This window comes from Mustela lutreola, chromosome 8, assembly GCF_030435805.1.
Source record: "Mustela lutreola isolate mMusLut2 chromosome 8, mMusLut2.pri, whole genome shotgun sequence".
Taxonomy (NCBI): Eukaryota; Metazoa; Chordata; class Mammalia; order Carnivora; family Mustelidae; genus Mustela; species Mustela lutreola.
Genome location: NC_081297.1, coordinates 19,407,524 through 19,432,643, shown reverse-complemented (window position 1 = coordinate 19,432,643; position 25,120 = coordinate 19,407,524). Strand labels below are relative to the sequence as shown.

Sequence of the window (25,120 nt, the reverse complement as noted above, 5' to 3'; positions counted from 1 at the left end):
CAATTTTTTGAGGAACTTCTATACTGTCTTCATAGAGAATGTACTAGTTTACATTCTCACCAACAGTTTGCTGTTTTTCTCCACATCATCATCAGCATTATATCTTGCCTTTTTGATAATAGCCATCCTAACAGGTGTGATGTCTCATTGTGGTTTTGATTTGTATTTCCTTGATGATTAGTGTATTGAGGACCTTTTCATATACCTGTTAGCCATTTATATATCTTCTTTGGAAAAATGTCTATTTAGTTCTTTTGCTCAGTTTTAAATTCTTTCTTTCTTCTTCTTTTTTTTTTTTTTTTTGCTGTTGCATTATAGGAATTCCTTATATATTTAAATTTTAAATCATTATTGGATATGTGGTTTGCAGATATCTTCTCCTATTCCATAGATATCCTTTTTGTGTTGTTGATGGTTTCCTTGCTATGCAGAAGCTTTTTAGTTTGATGTGGTCTCACTTGTTTATTTTTGCTTTTGGCATTAAATCCAAAAAATCATCACCAAGATTGATGTCAAGAGGCTTACCCCCTTTGTTTTCTTTTAGTAGTGTTATGGTTTCAGGTTTTATGTTAAAGTCCTTAATCCATTTTGAGTTAATTTTTGTGTAGGTGTCCAATTTCATTCTTTTGCATGTGCTGTTCAGTTTACCCAGCACCATTTATTGAAGGGACTGTTCTTACCCCATTGTATATTCTTTGTTAAATATTCGTTGACCTTGTATGTGTGGGATTATTCATGGCCTCTATTCTGTTCCATTGATTGGTTATGTCTGTTTTTATGCTTGTACCATACTATTTTGGTTACTACAGCTTTTAATATAGCTTGAAATTCAAAGTGTGATGCCTCCAGCTTTGTTCTTCTTAAGGTTATTTGACTGTCAGTAATTTTTTGGGGTGTTCATACAAATTTTAGGATCCTTTTTCAATTTAAGTGAAAAATGCCATGGGAATTTTGATCTATATATAGTGGATCTATAGATTGTATTGGGTAGTATGGGCATTTTAATACTATTCTTCCATTTTAATGATAATCTTCCATTCCATGAGCACAGAATATCTTCATCAATGCTTTATAGTTTTCAGCATGCAGGTCTTTCATCTTCTTGGTTAAATCTATTCCTAGTATTTTATTTTTTTTCGATGCTATTGTATATGTAATTGTTTTAATATCATTTTCTGATAATTATGTTGTTTGTACATAGATATGCAACTCTTTTTTGTACATTGATTTTGTATCCTGCAACTTTACTGAAATAGTTTATTAGTTCTAACAGGTTTTTTTTTGTTGTTGTTGTTGGAGTCCTTACGGTTTTCTGTATATAATATCATGACATCTGCAAACAGAGATGACACTGGAGGTGAACTAGTGTCACTGTTTGGGTTGGTCATCAACAAATCTATTTCTCCCTTTTACATCTAGATGACTTCAATAATACATGTGCCAATTTGAATTGTTTAGTGTTATTTTTCTCACAAATTCTATAATGAAGATTTCAGTTACTCATTCTGCTTTTATATGATGTGCAATTATAGAAGATAAGGTCTTAAAGGTAGGTTGTATCAAGATATATTCAAGACTTTTTTCTAGGCTTCTCTTGGGAGAAGACATATATTTCTACATAGGTCTCATGCAGATGAGGCTTCTCTTTTTCCTCAGTATCCGAATTAATAATATTGTGGGCTACTGCCTAAGGTAGGATTTTGGATAACACTCTTGCTACGTGTGTTTTAATAGTTACATGAATTGTAGGAAAATTTGTTTTACCATTTTCTAATTCCAAGTAGAAAACATTTTATAATCCTTCTTCTTGATACAGGTATACCTAAGTTTATCTTTAAAATTCTTATGAAATAGGGGATCTACAATCAAATCTGAGACATACGGGCTAGGGTGGAATGGACAAAAAAAATCTAAAATATGGGGCGCCTGGGTGGCTCAGTGGGTTAAGCCGCTGCCTTTGGCTCAGGTCATGATCTCAGTGTCCTGGGATCGAGCCCTGCATCGGGCTCTCTGCTCAGCAGGGAGCCTGCTTCCCTCTCTCTCTCTCTCTCTGCCTCTCCATCTACTTGTGATTTCTCTCTGTAAAATAAATAAATAAAATCTTAAAAAAAAAAAAATCTAAAATAGTTTCATTCCTTTTAGTGAAAACACTGATGAAAGTAACAGAAAATTAAATTTGCAAAATGAAAATTCCAAGGTCCAATTAGGATCAGTGGAAAGTTATATGGTGGCATATTTCTGTTCACTATATAGAAGAATTTTCTAATTTTCTGAGCTATATAAAGTGTGTTCCTGGCATCCTCAGATAACTCAGAAAATAAATGTTGACTACTAGTGATAATCTCAAGTCCTGTTTTTCAAATTCTTGCTGGGTTGATGACATTTTAAGTATTACTCTAATCATAAAAATTATTTAACTAGGGGTGTCTCTTTAAGTGTCTACCTTTAGCTTAGGACATGATCCCAGGGTCCTGGGATATAATATATATATATAATATAATTATGTTAATTATATTATATATAATAAATATTATATATACATATATAAATATATACATATAATAAAATATATAAATTAATTATATATTAAATATATACACATAAATATATATTTTATATAATATATTAAATATGTGCATATTAAATTATAATTTATATTAAATATACATTATAAATTTTATTATATAAAATATGTATATATATTTATAATACATATTTTATTATATAAATCAAATATATATTTTATATAAACATATACATATTTTATATATATACATATTTTAAATATATACATATTTTATAAATAAAAACTAAATATGGGGTGCCTGGGTGGCTCAGTGGGTTAAGGCCTCTGCTTTTGGCTCGGGTCATGGTCCCGGGGTCCTAGGATCAAGCCCCGTATTGGGCTCTCTGCTCAGCAGGGAGCCTGCTTCCTCCTCTCTCTCTGCCTGCCTCTCTGCCTGCTTGTGGTCTCTGTCTGTCAAATAAATAATAAACAGAATCTTAAAAAAAAAATAAATACAATAAAATAAAAATTAAATATATACATATATAATATATACATATTTTACATAATATATACATATTTTATGTAATATATACATATTTTAAATATATACATATATGTATATATAAAATATATACATATTTTATATAATAAAATTATATATACACATATACATATATTTATATATAAAATATACATATTATATATACATATATATACAATATACATATATATTATATATATACACACACACACATACACATACACACTCAGTAATTAAAGGAATAAAGTCCTGAAAATTCATTATTTTCATTCAGTAGTATTTAATCTTGGCCAACTCTATATGAATTGAACACCCATTATAACTGAGTACTACTGTACCTTTCAAGTACAAAGGGCATTCTGTTATTTGAATATTAAATAAACCACCTAAAAATGTTTCCAACTGGTGGAAAGCAGTGCTGTTCATTCTTATTATTTCTTCAATGTCTTTAAACTTTTCTATGGATTCTCTGGAGAGAAAAATATAAAAAATAATAATAGAGTTCATCTTAACTATTTAAAAACAGAGCCTTTCATTAACTTCCTGATTACCTTTACAAGTAATGTAGATGTTTTGGCTTTTTTCTTGGGGGGGTTCCTTTTTTAATTTAAATTCAATTAATTAACATATAATGTATTATTAGTTTCAGAGGTAGAGTCCAGTGATTCACCAGTTGCATAGAACATCCAGTGCTCATTCCTAACATCATTGCTGAAGAGACTATCCTTTCCCTATTGTGTATAGTTGGCACCCTTGTTGAAGATCAGTTGACTGTGTATGTGTGTATTTACTTCAGGGTTTTCTGTTCTGTTGTCCATTTCTTTTCTTTATGCTAGTACCACACTGTTTTGATTACTGTAGCCTTATAATATATTTTGAAATCAGGAAGTGTGACGCTTTTAGCTTTGTTGTTCTTTCTCAAGATTGTTTTGGCTATGTCCTTTGTAGTCCCATACAAATATTAGGATTGATTTTCCTATTTCCGTAAATCAATAAAACTTTTATAATTAAAAGAATGAGGTAGACCTATTACATACTGATATGGGAAAATATTAAAGGCAACATATTCTTTTTCCTTAGATTCTTAAAAGTAGTTTTAAAAATCAAGGTAATATATGTTGTTATATTAATTATATATAATATATAATAATTATATATTAATAATACTTATATTAATATGTAATAGATAAATTAATATATAATAAATATATACAAATAGCTTTTTAAAAAGCTTTAACAATATTATTTTAAAAATAGCTTTTAAAAAAAAGCAGTATACAACAAGGGCTTATGAAGAAAAGCAACACACCGTACATCCAGAGTCAGTAATTTCTGTTCATAGTTATGATAGTTATTGTTTACAGTGTATGTATAATTAAATAACATGCTTTTGGCATATTATATCCTGAGTTCAACCTCTTTTTCCAAACTCTTTCAATAACCCTTGGTCCAAACGACCATCATCTTTTGCAGGAACAACTGAAACAGCATCTTACTTAGCCTGCCTTCCTGCTTGCATACTTTTCCTTCCACAATGTCTTCTCCACAGAGCAGTCAGAATGACCCATTTAGATCTTGCACTCCTTTGCTCAAACATTTCCAGTGTTTTAACCATCTCACTCAGAGTAAAATCCACACTCTTTATTGTGGCCAACAAGGTTGTAGATAGCCTGCTGTCCACTGTTTCTTGCCTCATCTTTTACAATCCCCTCCCACTCACTCTTTGACAGCCATATTGACCTTTATGCTAGACTCTGCACACCCCAAGCATGATCTTATCTCAGAGCTTTTGTAAATGCTGTTTCCTCTATGTGGAGCACTTTATCAGACAGCCTTGCTTCTTCCTTTGCTTTGTGTCCCTGCTTGAGAATTACCTGTTTGAGAGACTCCTCAGAACCCCATTTTTTTTTTTTTTAAAGATTTTATTTATTTATTTGACAGACAGAGATCACAAGCAGGCAGAGAGGCAGGCAGAGAGAGAGGAGGAAGCAGGCTCCCTGCTGAGCAGAGAGCCCGACGTGGGACTCGATCCCAGGACCCTGAGATCATGACCTGAGCCGAAGGCAGCGGCTTAACCCACTGAGCCACCCAGGCGCCCCCTCAGAACCCCATTTTTAATTGCAATTCCCTTCAGTCTCTAACCTCTTACTCTGCTTTCTTTCTTTCTTTCTTTTTTTTTTTTTTTTAAAGATTTAATTTATTTATTTGACAGAGACAGAGATCACAAGGAGGCAGAGAGGCAGGCAGAGAGAGGGGGGGAGGCAGGCTCCCCACTGAGCAGAGAGCCCGATGTATGGCTCGATCCTAGGACCCCATGACGTGAGCCAGAAGGCAGAGGCTTAACACACTGAACCACCCAGGCACCCCTGCTTTATTTTTCTTTATAGCACTTGTTGCTATTTACAATTTTCCTTTTACTCCATACAGCCAGGCTCTTTCCACTGTGTGCTTTTCCACCATCTTTAGGGCAACTGACTTTACCTGCATGGTTGTAACTTGGCTGAGGGCAAATTTGGTATTCCAGCTCCATGGAAGGGAAAAGGGAATAAGAGCTCCTATGAACACACATTATTTCAATTATGCTCCTCTGAAAAGAAATTAGTAACCTAGCCATGCAGAGCTTTGGGGGGACTTGGATAAGCTGCTGCTGGGCAACTTGCCATAGTCTTCTACAATTTGTTGATTTAAAAAATTGGAAAGCCATCTGTAAAAAACATAAAGTGTTTAAAATATGAAAAGCCATTTTGTAAGATCTTACAAATTATGATATGGTAAATGTTATTCCTGTAGAAATAAGCTGTGCCGTGGACACACTTCTTGTGCCCTCAGAGGAGAATGTTCTCAATGTCAAATTATTTTGCTGTATTATTCTACTGTCTAGCATACTTAAATTTGGACTATGCCTTTTTTGTATGGTTTTCTTCTATTGTTTATATAGAGTTTCTCGTTGCCTTTTTTCATATATATACATTTTTTCAACTTTTCAGGCATACTATCTAGTCTATAAAATCTCCCTTTCTTCAAGGGTTGCTCTAACACAATCCTTTATTCTCCTACTTCAACGTGGATATATTGTACTTTCGTCCTATGGTATCACTGTGGGGTCTTGGGATTTCTGTTTATTAGATTGGATTCCATGTCTTTCTCTTTTTAAATGTGATTGTTTTGTTTGTTTGTTTTGCTAGAGTACAGTCTCTAGCAACTTTGTAAGAAAGACTGTGCATCCTTCCCTTATGTATTTACCATCACACTTGGGTTGCTCCAGATTCAGAACCATTTTTCCTCAGTGTGGTGAAGCCATCTGTCCCTTGTCTCCCTGAACCTAATGTTGCTAATCAACCTGATGTCACTCTGATTGGTCTTATTGGGATGTCTCTTCTCCCTAGAAGGCTTAAAGATCATCTGTGTAGTCTCAGTGTTCATAAATTTTTTCAGGATCCCTTCCATGTATCCTACTTGACTTTAGGAGGTTCTTACAAATTGGTCTCAGGCTTTTATAAATTGATCCCTGGAAAGCTTCATTTATATTATTTATTGAATAATATTCTTACACCTGTTTTCTTTCTTTCTCACTTGAAATTTTAATCAGATTTGGACCTCTTGGACTGATTACTTGTGTTTCTTATCTTTTCTATAATATTTTAAGATTTTTCAAAATTTTGCTCCATAGGTTTTCCTGATAACTTTCAGCCATTCTACTTCATTATTTGGATACTTATTTTTGTTCAGATTCTTTTTTCACAGCATCCTTTCCTTTTTCCTCTGTTTTATGAATGTAATACTGTCTTGACTCTATAGATGCTAGAAGGCTGGCATAATAAAACAGTTCTAGAAGGTTGGTATAACCCTATCAAAAGATATCCTATTAACAAAACACCAAAAATTCTACAATATTCTTATATATAAATGCAAGAATTTGAAATAAATAAATCCAGCTGTTTATTAAAGAATAGTAATATATGGCCAAGTTTATTTTATCTTGAAAACACAAAGAAGAGGCCTTGATAATATATTCATCTGTATTAGGTCATATGAGAAAAATTGTACGATTATGTTGATATATGTTAAATATAAACCCCACTGTTAAAATTTCATATCTATCCCTGAGTACAACTGTAATGAATCAGAGTTGGAAAAGCTGAAGTAAATTTCTGTAGCATAGTAATCTATGTCTTATATCAATGACTAATATTAAAATCAATGGCCAAACATTAGGTTTTCTTATTATAATGTTGCACAAAAAAGTCTGCACTAATCACTATTACTATAATACACTATTCCTCTGGAATAGCTAGGTAATACAATAAGATATAGGGGCATGCGGCTGGCTCAGTCGGTAGAGCATGTGACTCTTGATCTCAGGGTTGTGAGTTTGAGCCCCATGCTGGGGGTAGAGATTACTAAAAATAAATAAACTGAAAATAAAGGGAAAGATATAAAGAAAGTGGCAAAGTATTTGCAGGTTGATAGGTCTGTCCTAAAATTCTAATGAATTAACACAAACTTTATTTGAAATAAGACCAAAATGTAAGGAGGCAAGTTGCAAAAATCAGCGCTATAGCACTTTTCACTTATTTGACAGGCAATGATGAAAACCCAAAAATAACATTCAGTGTTTGTGAGATTATGAGGAAGTGACCTCTCTTGTATACTACTAATGGCACTGTTTATTGTTATAACCTCTCTGGGGGCCAATTTTAGAGCCATCAAAAGTTCTAAAAACAACCATATTCTTGAACCAAGCAGTTCTACTTCTAGGAATACAAGATAAGAAAAAAAGTAAGTGGAAAGATGGATGAAGAAAAGAAAGATAATCCAGTAAAATAGCAAAAAAAGGAAGCAATTTAAATGACAATCCTTAGGACACGCCTTAATTATATCAAGACAACATAAAATATTCTGTAAGTGTTCAGAAAAATGAAGCGGCTCTTACTGTTGTGAAGAGTAGCTCCTGAAGTGAAAAGGACAGGGCACTGATTAATACTGTTAAAATAATGTATACTTATGCCTATAGAGGAAGACTAAAGTCTAGTCCACATTTTGTCTATGTGACAAAATGTTTATAGAAATAATGTTTTATTATGGCTGATGAGAAACAAATTTTTACTTGAGTGTATTTTTAAAAGTTTCTTTTTTCTATGAACATAGTTTTACCAAGAAAGGCCTAATGACAAAACGTCTCTAGACACATTTAAAGTGTCTTTCATACACACAGCAGTAAAACAGCATTAAGTAGTGATAGGAACATAGTAGATGAGGAACCAAAATAACTAGTATTATCCCAACTCTGCTAGTAGTTGTGTCACTCTGAATAAACATCTCAGCAACAGTGTACTCAACTGTAAAATGGCTACCTATCTGTCTCACCATGCTGTCGTGAAGATTGAGCAAAATAATGTGTATTTAAATGGTTTGAAAAATATAAAATACAATGAAAATGAATAATGGAATAATCAATATTATCACTTAAAATAGTTAAAAATGTTGGTTTGATCTCCTGATTTTTGCAATGTGGAGACCGAAATGATGACATGGAATTCAGATCTATAAACCTTTGCCCCAGAAGTCAGATCATAGCCAAATTCTAACAAAGTCAATAGACAGATTAAGCAATTAATTATGTAATTTTTCTCTGATGGATACCAAACAGTGCTAATACTGCCTCATCTTTCCTTTAAAGAGGCAATCAAGTTGCCTGAAATTCTCACTCTGATCATTCATATACTTGGGATAAGAACCTAAAGGCTCCTATTAAAATACAGGGGAGAGAGAGAAGGAGGGAGAGAGAAACAGATTTGGGGAACACATTTTTAAAATCATTTATTAATATTACTTTGAAAATTGGTTATTAGATTAGCCAGTGACTCAGCTAGCAAGAAGAACGGGATAAAGGACGTATTCCTTTCTAAAATGTAAATATCTTTAAAGACCTTGAGGTTGAGGAAGTGAAGGAGGAGAGGAAGGACCAGATGTGACGTCAGGCTCCGACCAAGGAAAGAGCCGTAGCAGGAATCCTGGCCGCGAGAATAATGAGACGGTCCTTGTTATCTTTACAACTCATGTAGGTCTAGTCTAACTATAAAAGTAATAGCAGTAATATACTCACCAAAATAATTACTGTATATTTAATTCACTGATAAAGCATAAAGCTTATCTGCTATTGAATAAAATCTCTATTTACATATTTTTGGAACAACTACCATAATATATACATTCCCCCAGAGTTTCTCCTCTCTAGCTGTAGTTATATAAAATACAATTGGGAATTTTATGATTTTCCCTCCTCTTTTTCATTGGCACATGGGGATGCTTATCTAACTATACAACTTTTACCTCTCACTGTGGCACTAAGCTAATTATAAAAGTCTTTTTAAATCTATTCACCTGTCTTTTGTTTTGCTGCCTATTTGGGCCTTTTCTAAGCAGGCAGAAAATCTCCAATCAGTCAGTTATCACAACCAGAATGCGCGAGATTAGTGACCAGGAGAGAAGCAGCATCAGTTTACATCCTTTCAGGCAAGAGAATGATATTACTTCACAAGCGAGAAATCTGAGGCTCCCTGACCTTAATTTAGAAAACCTGCAGTTAATAATCACGTTGAAGTTGGTTTTCCATGCCAGTTTTTGTTTCCTTTGTTGTTTTTACAATTTCAGTATCCTTTGTGGTTACCAAAATTATTTGCTGGAAGGCATATATTAACATTTAAAATACTTACTCTATAATAAAATAGGTCTTGTAGTTTTGATATATCTGAGCTAAAATATACTTTGAATTTTTTACAATGGCAATCACATTGCTTGTATTTTATCCAGAGTAGAATTTAGCAACTTGTTGATTGCGACCATTAATTCACTGAAAACTCCTTTTTAAAATGAGGAATAAAATGGGTTTTTCATTGTAATCTGTCAACCCAAATACGGGACATACTCTAGCTGCTCCCTGCAAAAGGTCAATTGTTTCTTGAAGGAAATAGAACTAAACCTGAAGTTAGAAAGTTAGCAAGCCAAAAAAACAAAAAACAAAGGTTCAAGGAACAGATGTGCAGACCAGGGAGAATTGGTACTGATTATGTCAGGAAGCAGAGGTTCTGATGACAGCAAACTGAATTTGTTTTTTCGCCATAATTAAATACTTAATGAAAACAAATCTCATTAATGCCATAAGCCAAAAAGAAGTATAAGTGATCTAAAGTGATCTTAACATTTTACTAAAGGAACTTATTAGCTGAACCCACTTCAGCTGCTTCGATGTACTTCATTGTGTGTTCACTTCATTGTGTGTTACCTGAGTCTACAGACACCTGCTCTCTTGAGGAGAGTGATTTGTGTGTGCCTGCACATGTGTGTGGGGTTACTGAAATGAAACATGTAGTCCAGCTAGGATGTGATGCCGACAGAATGAAAATACAGTGTACATGCTGTACATAGAAGAAAAGTCACAAGTGCATTTCTTGGTGCCAAAGAAGTTTAGGTTCAAGGTATTTTAGGTACCTTATTATGAAAATAGAATATTTGGAAGAAAAAAAATCCCAAAAAGTCATGTTTGCTACTTCCATGGTAAGAAGAAAATATATCTAGTGCAGACATGGATTCAGTTTCCTTTGGCTAAGTCTAGAAGAAAAACAACTGAAACATATGGGATGCATTTGCAAAAATTTGAAAAATTTGAAAAGATATCTTTGCCTATACCAAGACTGCACTAAGACTACTGAACAATATATAGATTTTCTAGATCTCTGATACTAACTAGCCATTCTCAAGGCTGTGTTGGTTACACCATGTCTATTCTTGGCATAGAAACTTTCATCTCTCTTCTTAAAAATACAGATAAAAATTTACCAGATTTTAACAACTTAATTTAAAATATTGCTTCTATTCTGTTTTCTGTCTTTGACATTATTAACTATGAGGTCTCATAGAAATGTTATTTAAAAAGTTATTTAAAAGTTAAAAGTTATTTAAAAGTTAAATGTTATTTAAAAAGTCATTTAAAAGTTAAAGTCTGGGTGGCTCGGTCATTGATCGTCTGCCTTCAGCTGAGATCATGATCCCAGGGTCCTGGGATTGAGCCCCGCACTGGGCTCTCTGCTCAGTGGGAGGCATGCTTTTCCCTCTCCCTCTCCCACTCCCACTGCTTGTGTTCCCTCTCTCACTGTGTATCTCTCTGTCAAATAAATATATAAAATAAGAATTAAAAAAAAAAAAAGTTAAAGGCAGTGCTGCCTTCAAAGGCGACACTAAATGAACTATTTTTTTTCCCCAGTAAAACTAAAAGTCTTAGGGCCCTTTAAACCAGTTTGTTTTATGACTTTCTAAAAATTATTTCAGTAATTTTTGTTAATCATATAGTAACAGTAGTATAGTTAGAGGGTCATAGTACTTAAAACATCAATAACCATTTGGTCAGATATTTAAGGATAAGCCATTATTAATTTATCTTTTATGAGCAACCTAAAAACAAGATTATAAAACGCACATCCCAATAACATTCTTAGCAGAAGAAAAGGTATCCTTATGGTTTGTCTCCAGTCATCTAAATAACGGATCTCCTCATGAAACAGAAAAAAAAAAAAGTTAGAATATACAAAGCTTTTTTTCATGAGACTTCAACTCTGAAGCCAAAATGATGCAAAAATCATATAAAAATTCAGAAAGTAGTCTTTTAAATGTGATCTTTAAAAGACTTATTTGATAGTAAAAACATCTCTATTATTTAAAATTCTCAAAGCAGTTCCTATCCGAAAAAAAATTGACAGTAATATTTTGTAAGTTTGCTTATAAATTAAAATGGAAGTTTATTATGAAAAAAACCTAGCATTTATGTAACAAGCTGGATGTTTTTGTCGGGGTGGTTGAGCTAGTCATTTCGTAGGGTTTTAAAATTGTTCATTATCAAAAATGACTCAAGGGTATACTAACAGAATTGAAGAGGTCATTTGAATCTTTTGCTTTCAGTAATCCCTGAAATATTTTAGGTGTACAGGATTTACTTAAATTTAGTAAATAACTGACTTATTTAGTAGAGAATATTTACTATCAATTATGAAAATAAGGCTCATATTGATAAAAATAAAGATTTCTTTGAATTTCAAGTAAACATTTACTATTTAGCACATGTCAGATACTGTGGTAGATGCTTTTAAAAGGTTCTCTGCCTTAAATTTCCTGAATAAAGTGTGAAATCAAAAACTTTTCAGGTAAATACTTAGTCTTTTAAATGTTAGATATAGCCAGTTATATATATATAGATACACATATATGTGTATCTATAACTATATATATGTGTGTATCTATATATATATATGTGTATCTATATATATATTCATTATATTCAACATATATATATTCATTCACACACAGATATATATAATAAAAATTATATATTTTTATTATATATATTATTTTATTTTTATTATATATATTATATATCGATATATATTGTTCACATATATTACTTTTTTTGGTTAAACAACTTGTCAAAATGGATGGTAGTTACCATTCTTGAAATAAAAAGATATATGTAAGAACCCCGCTGATTTAATTAATGCAAACCACCTGATTAAATACCTATAGCAATCTGTACTTCAACGTTAAAAAGATCCAGCTGAAATAGAACTTCTCTAATTCTGATCAGTCTAAGAACTATTTTCTCCACAGATAAAGGGGTCACTTTAAACACAAAAACCAGCACTGTTTTCTTTGATTAGGTTACTGTAGCTTAAGTCTCTCAACACTATAATTCCTCACACAGCTGTTAATTGTGGACCAGGGGACTGGCTGACATCTGCTTCTTGCTTATTTCATTAATGGTTCACTTCCAGGTCCTAAAAGAATTGTAGCCTTTCTCCAAAGAGAATGTCGGATGCATCTATGTCTGTCTTCTACATAGTTGGCTTGTTCTGGTTTGTCACTCTCCATACAATGCAAATCTGAGTAAACTCACATCTGTCACCGATCGACCCAATTCGTGGGCAATCTTTTCCCATCGACCTGGGGTCCCTCCTGGGAACTTAACCATACTTCTTGTCAGCTGGCTGAGGTCCTCTTCTGTCCATTCAGGTGCCTGCAAAAATTACAGAAAAAAGTAATTTTAGAGAATGTTCGCTGTAACATTTAATAAGCCTGTGAAACAAACTGGGCAATTTGCTTACTACAAAACCAATACTATTAACATGTATCCAATAGTTTAGCTAAAGCTTTGAGCTGCATATTTAACATAAGAATGCAAAGCTCCAGCAGCCTTTTAAATTTTCCTATGTATACCAAATAAGAAAGCAGAAATATTGTGAGACCAGGCTTTTGAAGACCAAAAAAAAAAAAAAAAAGTTCAGTTTTGCATTAAGTGAGGAACCACTCTCAAAGCCTATGAAATACATTGTGTGTCACCCTGCTCTCACAGATGCCTCCTATAAGGTTACTATAAAAGGTCTCCAAAGTTTTAAGAGAAATTATACCTAAAGTAAACAAAACACCTTATAAGTAAAAATGAAAATGTAAACAAGTAAATGTACTGCTTTAGAATCAGAACTGAAACAGAGATAGTTTTTGTTCATTCTGTAATAAGACTTAACTCTAAAAATCGTGTATTTTCAAGAGGTTTAACTTATCAAATGGTTAGCACTTTATAAAACTTAGAACAGAAAATTAGAAGTACCTACAAATGAGACTTAAAATATCAAGTCCATGCAAAGCAACACTTCATTTTTGAGAAGGTAAATAGCCCCTAAAATTTTATCTAATTGTGAAACTGAATGAAAAAAAAAAAATACCTTCAAGATTATGAAATCTTTTTTGCAAAAGCAAAAATTCTAAGAGCAAGCATATTCTCTGCATTTTATTCAGTACTACTTGGTCAAACCCAAAGCTGAGCAAACAAAACCCCCCAAAACAACACCCCCCCCATTATTTAATAACAAATAACCATGTCACAATAACTCTACATTAGATTGTAGCACTAAACTACTCCCTACCAGAGGCGGCAACCACTGTGGTATTAAACAATACTACTCCAGGAGTCAGCAGAGAAATGGAGGAAGCCCACCTTATTTTCTTTAATTAAAAAAGAAAAAAAGAAAGAAGGAAACCTTTGAGACAAATACCTTTTCTAATCACCATTTCCGATAATAACAGGCATACATCAGGCTGTTTGCATTACAGAACCATCAGCACAGAACAACAGTCAGAGGTGAGTGACCCCAGGGACTATCTCCACAGCTACAGCAAAGCTTCTCCCTGACACTAATCCTCCCTGTCATTCTCCCACTGTGCTCTAACCACACTGACATCCGCCTGCCTCACTGCAAGCTTAACGGGGCCCTTCCTGACTTTTTACTGTCTCCCCCAATCAATGGTTCAAGCGTGCTCTTTTCACCATGTCCAAATGGCAGCTTCACTCATAATCAAAGTGCACTGCCCCTGTTAAAGGGCTTTCCGAAAGGCTCTCCCATTTGCATTCATTTGCAAAGCAAACTACTTTTATTCACTTTGTTCTGCTATCAAGAATGTTCCCTGAAGCAGATAAATTGGCATAAATACAACCTGCCACTTAAGAGTCAGTAAATAATAGCCAATAGTAGGGAGGATTTTATCAATCATTCTATTTTGTATCCACTAAAAGCTGAAAGCCTCAAACATATTCATCAGTACAGCCCGTACCATACATGCATAAATTCAGTTCTATAAAAAGGTAGTCTCCATAGGGTATGGTCAGAATTTCTTTGATATTTAATGAATATCAGAAGTCTAATGCTCCATATCCAATAATTTGAAAATTTACACTGAAGGTTTTTTCTTTTTGCTTGTTTGTTTTAACTTTATTTAGGGGGAAAATATTATATGGACATTGGTGGGACATGAGTGGATTTCCAAGGAAATATTTTCATTTCTAAAAAAACTGAAACTTTAATAATTACACCAACTGACTTCAGAAATGCCCAAAGAGTTAATAAGAATTTAAGTTTATGGTAAAAGTCATACCAGGAATCATGAGGTTGACATTGCACAGAGATATAGTATCCAAACTATATTGTGTAACAATGCAAATTCACATTAAATCAAGTCATCTTACCTCTGTATTAATCATACAAAATTTTTAAGCAAAAAGTTGTCTAAAATATCAACACTGTAGCCATTGTGTTACATAGTAAACTAATTCTTTTCAATAATTCCTATTTTTAATCCACTGGCTTTCCAAATACGCTGCAGACATGAATAATGGACATTAAAAATCAATCAGATTTTAATTCTTTGTTAATGAATCTTAAAGTACAGTGCCACTTTTTTTCTGGGAAGGAAAAATTTTAAGTATCTGGACTGACATTCTAAAAAATCATCTATTGCTATGACAATCTTTCCTTTTAGTTTCATAGTTATTTCATGGCTGTGCTTTTTCATTATTAATATTAAAAAAAAACTGGATCGATAATAACTAGGCCCATAATCTGAAATCTTTGAAAGAATCCTTTTAGCAATTCATTATTCTCTCTCCTACAGCTGTAAGGCACTTTGGTGAATGTGTAATTCCTCAGCAATAGTTAGTTGTGTCTTTAGAAGCAACAGAGCCTACTGTGATCCAGCTACTACAGCAGCCATGAGGGTGGCCATGGTGTGAATGTATTCTCCTTGTTCTAATCTGGAGCCAACTGTAGCTGTGAAAGTCAAATGAATGCATAAGCATACTGCTTTGCCACTTAAAACCATGTGTGTCCAATATTACTGAGACACTGGGCCAAAAATTCATCTCTACAGTAAAGTAATGGAAGACACCACATGGTGTGGGGACAGCTGTTGTGACTACACAAGCATTCCAATTTTGCATCAGAAAAGCCCCGCTCTGGGAATAAATCTCCATACTGAATAAAAAATAAGTAAGTTTTCAAATTATTCAATATTTTTATGTAATGACCTCAAAATATATCTACTAAAGTAAGAGCTGATATAAAAATTTAAATTGTATCCCCAAATAGTATCCCTTTGGGATAGATTTTTATCATAAAACCACATATGTTCAAAGATTTGATGTCTTTGAAAATCCTCACTATTCTTGGGGGAGAGGAGTTGGAAGCTGTACGAGAAAGCACACTCTATTTTTTGAGTAATCTATACATACCTTCCCCCTCACAGCTGTAGACCACAAAATGTTAATTACTAAGTATCATGCAATTTATGAGGTACTGAAAACTTATGGCCAATTTAGAAGAAATTTTATATGTATTTATTTATATTTTCTTTAAAGAGAAAAGGTCCATTTCTATCTGATAGATATTGAAACTCCCTAATGAATATTTCTATTGAAATGACCTACTAATGATTATTATTTTATATAATTACAAAAGTTACAATTTGGGATTCAACAATGTTTAGTAGATTCAGCTCAATTCAAATTCTTAGACATTTATTTAAGAAATAATGTCCTTGCAAAAGAGCATCACCACTTAAAGTATCAGATATATCAGATATATCTGATAATGGATACCGAATAATGCGAATGGTATATCTAATAATCTGCTACCTTCCAAATCCATGCTCTATACTGACTTCGTGTTTCAGGATGCATATTTGATGTTCACCTCTACAGTTTTCCTTTCCAATTTAAAAACCGAGCAGTTAGGTACCCTTGACTATTTATATGAATAAATTGTATGTAAAGACAACCAAACAAAATAATTTTAAAAAATCACTTCAAATGTCTTTTCACTCTTAAGAGGAGAAACTCTTCTTTAAAGAATTTCTTGGAACTTCCCCCAAACTGTTGTTCCAAGGTTGTGACCCTTCAGCAGCAATCACTTCATGTTGTGCCCAGAAATGTCTCCTCATCTATGAGTTAGCTATCTTTCCAAAAAGGGAGGTCTACCTTTGGACCAGTGACCCTAAAGTGTGGCCGTGGGCTGGTGCCAATCTGCCAACAGTTTTTTACCCATCTGTGACAAAGTAAATCCATAAACTTGAAGTAAGGGTTAGAGCCAGCAAATTAAAACTGCCATAACAACCAAAAATGCTTCTTCTTCTTTTTTTTTAAATTAACATAAAATGTATTATTTGCTCCAGGGGTACAGGTCTGTGAATTGTCAGGCTCACACACTTCACAGCACTCACCATAGCACATACCCTCCTCAATGTCCATTATGCAACCACCCTTTCCATACTTCCCTACCCTCTGCAACCTCAGTTTGTTTTGTGAGATTAAGAATCTCTTAGGGTTTATCTCCCTCCCGATCCCATCTTGTTTCATTTTTTCTTTCACTATCCCCGCAACTCTGCCTCTCAAATTCCTCATATCAGGGAGATCGTATGATAATTGTAATGGAATACTATGCAGCCAACAAAAGAAATGAAATTTCTTTCCTTTTTTTTTTTTTTCAACGATGTGGGTGGAACTAGAGAGATTATGGAACTAGAGGTATGCTGAGTGAAATAAGTCAACTTAAACAGAATATAAGCCAGTAAAATGTCAAACTACCATGGCGGGTCACATTAAGTGTGAGCTGCATTCTTCTTTGGCACAATAGGACTATAGATTGGTCAGCAACAGATGGAAATGAAAATGTTCTAAACTGGGTGCCTGGGTGGCTCAGTGGGTTGGGTGACTGACTCTGGATTTTGGCTTAGGTCATGTTCTCATGGGTTGGGAGATGGAGCCCCACATTGGGCTCCATGCTCAGTGGGGAGTCTGCTTGAGATTTTTTCCCCCCTCCCTTTCCCCCTCCTCCCAACTCGTATGCTCTTTAAGCCCCCCACCCCCAAAACTAAAAATATTTTAAATCTGGTTCTTTACTAAAGATAGCTTAGAAACTTTGGTCAAGACAATGCATGTAGTTCAAATTCCTCTTTACTTCCTCTCTGGGGAGCAACAGTAAATAAATCCCCCTGGAGAAACGGACACAAGTATGTTTGATCCAGTCTTTTAAAAAATATTTTATGTCACTAAGTGTTGTGGTGATTTGATACACAGTAAAATACAATCCAGCAGAATTACTCTGAGATAGGAAAGAGAAAATTGTAATAGGCTTCAGGTGGAAGATGTCTAGGATGTCTGAGCCATAATGGGATGACTAGGGTGGCTTCAGCAAAGCGGGGCAGGGAGAGATGTGGCCAGAAAGGTAAGAAGGTAAAATCACATAAGGACTTCGAGGCCACTGCAAGGATGCTGGCCCCTTTATTCTGCATGACAGAAAAAGCTACTGGTGGGATTTTATTTTATTTTATTTTATTTTTTAAGATTTATGTATTAGAGAGAGAGTGAGCTCAAGCATGGCATGGGCAGGGGGAAAGAGAATCAGAGGGAGAGAAATTCAAGCAGATTCCCCACTGAGCAGGGAGTCCAATGTGGGGATTTTTTTTTTTTTTTAAAGATTTTATTTATTTACTAGAGAGAGAGAGCATGAGAGGGGTGTGGATCAGAGGGAAAAGCAGATTCCCTGCTGAGCAGGGTCCCCATGCATGACTTGATCCCGGGACTCCAGGATCAGGACCTGAGCTGAAGGCAGTCACTTAACCAACTGAGCCACCCAGGCACCCCCGATGTGGGGATTTGATCCCACAATCCTGAGATCATGACCTGAGCCACAGGCAGATGTCAGGTGTCTGAGCCACCCAAGTGTCCCTGGAGGGAATTTTTTTTAATTGAAGTATAATTACACACAACATTACATTACACACATTACAATAGTTTTAGATGTACAACACAATGATTCGATATTTATATATATAGTTGACCCTTGCTTGAACAACATGGGTTTGAATTGCATGGGTCCACCTACACACAGGTTTTCTTTTCTTTTCTTTTCTTTTTTTTTTAAGTAAATACAGCACTGTAAATGATTTTAGTAACATTTGTTTTCTAGCTTACTTTATTGTAAGAATATATAATACATACAAAATATGTGTTTTTTAAAAACTTTTAAAATTTATTTTATTTTATTTTTTAAAAGATTTTACTTATTGACACAGAGAGAGATCAGAAGTAGGCAGAGAGGCAGGCAGAGAGGGGAGGAAGCAGGCTCCCCACCCAGCAGAGAGCCAGGATCCCAGGATCCTGAGATCATGACCTGAGCCGAAGGTAGAGGCTTAACCCACTGAGCCACCCAGGTGACCCTAAAATTTATTTATTGACAGCAAGAAAGAGCATAAGCAAAGGGAGTGGTGGGAGAGGGAGAAGCAGGTTCCCTGCTGAGCAAAGAGCCCAACGTGGGGCTCAATCCCCGGACTCTAGAACCACGACCTGAGTTGAAGGTGGACACCCAACTTACTGAGCCACTAAGGCACCCCTAAAATATGTTAATTGACTTATATTATCAGGCTTCTGGGCAATCATAGGCTATTAGTAATTTTGGGGGAGTCAAAAGTTACAAGGTTTTCAACTGAGCACAATATGTGCAGGTGGACTGGCACCCCAACCCCCATGTCACCATTTATAGTGATAGAATTTTGTTTTCTTGTGATGAGAACTTTAAGAAAATTATTTAAATTCTATTTAGTTAACATGCTGTGCAACACTGATTTCAGGAGTAGAATTCAGTGATTCATCACTTAAATGCAACACCCAATATTCATCACAACAAGTGCCTGCTTTAATACTCCTCCCCCATCTAGCCCATCCCCCACTCACCTCCCTCCATCACCTCTCAGTTTGTTTTCCATCCTTAAGAGTCTCTTAGGGTTTGTTTCCCTTTTTTCCCCTCCCACATGGTCATCTGTTTTGCTTCTTAAATTCCATGTATAAGTGAAATCATTTGATATTTGTCTTTCTCTGACTTATTTCACTTAGCATAATATACGCTAGCTCCATGCACTTCCTTGGAAATGGTTAAGATTTCATTCTTTTTGATGGCTGAGTAAAAGGCCATTGTGTGTGTATATGTACATACACACACACACACCCCTTTTTTAAAGAAATTATTTATTTGTTTATTAAAGGATTTTATTTATTTATTTGTCAGAGAGTGAGCACAGGCAGACAGAGGGAGAAGCAGGCTCCCTGCTGAGCAAGGAACCCGATGTGGGACTCAGTCCCAGGATGCTGGGATCATGACCTGAGCTGAAGGCAGCCGCTTAACGAACTGAGCCACCAAGGTGTCCCTAAAGAAATTTTTAAAAAGATTGTATTTATTTTAAGAGAGACTGAGCGATAGAGTACAGTGGGAGAGGGGGAAGCAGACTCCCTGCTGAGCAGGGAGCCCAACTCAGGGCTCCATCCCAGGACCTTGGAATCATCACCTGAGCTGAAGACGGATGCTTAACCAATTGAACCACCCAGGTGCCCCAATATACCACATCTTATTTTTTTTCCCGCTTTTTTTTCTTTTTTAAAGATTTTATTTATTTGTCATAGTGAGCACAAGCAGGGGGAGCAGTAGGCAGAGGGAGAAGCAGGCTCCCAGCTGAGCAAGGAGCCTGATGCAAGACTCGATCCCAGGACCCTGGGATCATGAACCCAGCAGAAGGCAGATGCTCAACCGACTGAGCCACCAAAACATCCCCATACTACATCTTCTTACGGACATTGGGGCTCTCTCCAAAGTTTGGCTATTGTTGATAATGCTGCTATAAACACTGATGTGCATGTACCCATTTAAATTAGTATGTTTGTATCCTTTGGGTATATATCTAATAGTGAGTAAAATTGCCAGATTGTAGGGTAGCTCTATTTTTAACTTTTTGAGGAATCTCCACTGTTTTCCAGAGTGGCAGCAACCAGTTCCCATTCTCACAACAGTGCGAGAGAGCTCCCCTTTTGTCCACATCCTCGCTAATACCTGTTGGCTTTCGTGTTGTTAATCTTACCCATTCTGACAGGTTTGAGGTGGTATCTGATGAGAACTTTTAAGATTTACTCTTAGCAACTTTCAAATATGCAATACAGTATTAACTACAGTTGTCATGCTATAGATTATATCCTACGACTTATTTCGTAACTAGAAGTTTGTACCTTTTGAACTCCTTCATCCATTTCACCTACTCCCTACCCTCCCCTTCTGGCAACTACCAATCTGTTCTCTGTATCTATGAGCATGGTTTTTGTTCATTTGTTTTTGGATTCCAGTATGAGATCATATGGTATTTGCCTTACTCTGACTTATTTCACTTAGCATAATGCCCTCAAGGTCCACCCATGTTGTCACAAATGGCAAGAATTTCTTCTTTTTTTATGGTTGAATAATTGTGTGTATACACACACATACAAATCTATATATGTATATTTTATGTATATTTACATACATAATACATATACACAGCACATTATTTTTCCCTTTCATCTGTCAATGAACATTTAAGATTGTTTCCATATCTTGGCTACTGTAAATAATGCTGCAGGAAACATTGAGGTGCATATAGCTTTTTGAGTTAGTATTTTCAGTTTCCTTCAGATAAGTACCCAGATATAGAATTGCTGGATCATATGGTAGTTCTATTTTTAATTTCTTGAGGAATCTCCATACTGTTTTCCATAGTGCCTGCACCAATTTACCTTCCCATCAACAGTGTGCACAAAGGTTCCTATTCTTCCAAGTCCTTCCCAACACTTTTTTTTCTTGTCCTTTTGATACTAGTCATTCTAACAAATGTGAGGTGATATCTCTTTGTGGTTCTGACTTGCATTTCCCTGATGATTAGTGATCTTGGGCATCTTTTCATGTATCTGTTGGCCATCTGTATGTCTTCTTTGGAAAAATATCTATTTAGGTCCTCTGTCCATTTTTTAATCAGACTGTTTTTCTGCTATTGAGTTGTACTGAGTTCTTTAATGTTTTGGATAGTAACCCCTTATTAGATATTAGAATTAGAATATTATTAGAATTTGCAAATATTTTCTCCCAGTCAGTGCACTGCATTTTCATTTTGTTGATGGTTTCCTTTGCTGTCCAGAAAGCTTTTAGTTTGATGTAGTTCTACTTATTTTTGTTTTTGTTGCCAGATCCAGAAAGTCATTGCCAGGACCTTTGTCAAGAAGATTACTGTTTTGTTTTTTTTTTTCCCCTTCTAGGATTTTTAAGACTTCAAGTCTGAGGTTCAAGTTTTTCTTTCTTTTCTTTTTTTTAATTATCTAAGACCTTTATTAACTGGTGCTTGCCATTTGTTGACTTTTAAAAAATCAAATTGTAAACCTTTATTACAAATTAAAAATAAGATTCTTAAAAATTTCAACTAGATCCAGATATGAAACAATTTAAAAATCTTTAAAGATGTATTGAGAAAAACCAGGTTTTTTTTTAAAAAACTTTTTCATTATTAAAAAGAGACATCTTTAGGTAAAAGTAATAAAAACCCCATGCTGCATAGATAACGCAGATAGTTCTATTTATCTGATCAGTGGGCAAAAAGCAAGAACTTAAGGTCAAGTCCAAACTTCTGTTCATTTCATATTTAGAATTTCATATTCATTTCTTCTTGTTGGACTAAACTGGATGATGGTGTAGAGATGGTAAGCTGGCATTTAGTCAGCGCTGCCTTGCTCAACCTAGGAAGTGGATGAATTCTCAGCTGGTGGACTCGCTGCTTTTGTCTCTTTGCCATCTCGTGGTTTAGGGTTTTCTGGGTGTCTGTGATGGTATGAATGTTGGGGTAGCTGCTGACTTTGGATCTCATCTTCTTGATTTTCCTTAGCTTTTTCATTGCTGTGCTCTCTAGGCTGTCTTTGGTGAGGAGGACCATGCAGAATCGTGGTGTATAATCCAGATGCATATTCTGTCTCACTGGTCTACCTTGTTCTCCTGCATGGAGAACATGGGTGTCAGCACCTTCCATCACCTCTCCCTGCACAGGAGGGTTGGAAGACTGTGGTCCATGGCCATGGAGGCTCTGCATGTAGTAAGGGGGAAACCCTCACCTGTGGGAGGGCAGCACTGTTAAGCCTGGCCTTCAGGAGCAGGCTCTGATCAGTCCTTCTTTGCCCCACTCACTATTCTGGTAATTGTGCTGGGAGTTGTGATGTGGAGGACCCCTGTGATGTGGGTAGCATGTATAATGGTTACAGTCTGCCGCATATTCACTGCTGTACACTGGAGATCCACCAGGCCCTGTCACATTTATGCCTCTGAAACCTTTTCTCATTCATCAAACTCCACGGTCTCTCCATCCCCTACATTGTGAAGGTACTTCCGGGTTTATTCTTTATGGTACTCTGACACACTAACACATCTTCCTTGGTGTCATTCCTGTTGATGAAATCATACCGGTTTCTTACATTGAACCATTTACTGTTCCCACAACTCTCCTTGCGATGATCTCGTCCCTGCTGGCTGGCGCCAGCAATGTGAAGCCACTGCAGTGGTGTGGGGCTTGGGGTCTGTGACGCTGAGGGTGGGTGGAGGTTTGCTGCTCGTGGTTGCAGTGATGGTGACTGGGGCCAGCTGTAGCTCCTTCCAGGGTGTGAAGGAGGCCACTGGAGGCAGTGAAGCTGCTTGGGGCTCTCTGGGGTCCTCTTTCCACTCCCCTTTGGAACTCTAGATTCAAGTCTTTAATCCATTTTAATTTTTAAGTGTAAGTGGTATAAGATAGTGGTCTGGATTCATTCCAGGTAGAGGGACAAAGTTGGCCCAAGACGACCACATCCAGAACCATAGCTGGGACTGGCATCAATTTCTTTTTCTTTCTTTTTTTAAAGATTCTGTCAGTCTGTTTATCGATCTTAGAGAAAGCATGCATTCTTGAGCGGGGAGGGGTCAGCGGAGGGAGAAGGACAGAGGGAGAGAGAAAGAATTTCAAGCAGACTCTGAGCAGAACATGGAGCCGGATGCGGAGCTTCATTCCACAGCCCCAAGATCACGACCTGAGCAGAAACTAAGACTCATACACTTTGTCCATTGAGCCACCCAGGCACCCCCTGGCTTCAGTTTCTAATTAAATTTGTGCTATGTGAGTAATACTTTTTTTTTAAGATTTTATTTATTTGACAGATCACAAGTAGGCAGAGAGAGAGAGGAGGAAGCAGGCTCCCCACTGAGCAGAGAGCCCGACGTGGAGCTCGATCCCAGGACCCTGGGATCATGACCTGAGCCAAAGGCAGAGGAGGTCCTAACCCACTGAGCCACCCAGGCGCCCCGTGAGTAATACTTTTTTAAGTCTCTAATGGTAGTACTAATCTCTATATTTTTCCTAGGAAAGCAGTGTTTTTGAATTACTATGTGAGGGTACTCTTTCTCAACTGGGGTTCCTTGCCTGAACGATAAGATACAGAAAACTATTGAAATGACCCTTTTAAAATTCTCCCAAGGATGGTACATAACTAGCATAGGAGAGAAGTTAGTTCATTACATATACTAAATGCATGAGCAATAGGGCATAATTCTCTCGTTAAACCCTGCCTGAGAAAGGCTGAGGGAGTAGTTACTGAAGGTCTGCATAATTGAAATCTTAATAAAGCTTTCCTGCCATTTTTATTCCTTTCCTTGGAACACTGTTAAATAACAAATTCAGGTTGGGGAAAAGGATCTGGAGGGAGGTGTCAAACTAGTCCTTGTGCGGTCTTTTATCCAGTCCCCTTGTCCTACGTGCACCTTTAATTCCTGAGCTCTTCTGGGCTTGTGTGACATGAGTCAGTCTCGTGCAAGGGCAGGTGGGGGAAAGGTAAGGCCTAAGATGCTGGTAATTATCTATTCCTCCCCATCTTACAAAATTTCATTAACATTGCCTGACTGCTACAGTTGTCTCTCCTAGTCTCTTTGTTCCAGGGTTTATGCCTTTTTTTATTCCTTGACTCTCATTTTGTGAGGATTTAAAAGGGACAAATGATAAACAAATGGGATCAAAGTGATCTATTTAACAAGAATATAACTTTATGTGAAAAAATTTGTAGTCTTATTTAAAATGGTGAAACACACATTACATTATTCAAATATAACCTAAACAGTATGTGCTAGAATCATCCATTCATGATAATTTAATATGGTAACAAACAGCTGACTCCATTTTATGATATTTGATTGCTGATAGCTTTGAAGTCTCTCTTCCCTTTGTGCCCTGCATCTGGGCAAGCTGTTAAGAAAGCCCAGAAGGGGCACCTGGGTGGCTCAATGGGTTAAAGCCTCTGCCTTTGCCTCGGGTCATGATCTCAGGGTCCTGGGATCGAGCCC

At 35.8% G+C, this 25,120-nt stretch overlaps 1 protein-coding gene and 1 pseudogene across 3 annotated transcripts in view; both read right to left on the bottom strand.

The window, feature by feature from the left end:
- The window catches only part of DNAJC1 (DnaJ heat shock protein family (Hsp40) member C1), a 449,390-nt gene that overhangs the window by 17,880 nt on the left and 406,390 nt on the right, over window positions 1-25,120 (bottom strand). For all 3 annotated transcript variants that reach the window (XM_059183955.1, XM_059183954.1, XM_059183953.1), the window contains one exon: window positions 12,994-13,113. In XM_059183955.1, the coding sequence (XP_059039938.1) occupies window positions 12,994-13,113 (120 nt within the window). The remainder of the gene's footprint in view (window positions 1-12,993; window positions 13,114-25,120) is intronic.
- LOC131838177 (Y-box-binding protein 1-like) lies at window positions 19,696-23,519 on the bottom strand (annotated as a pseudogene).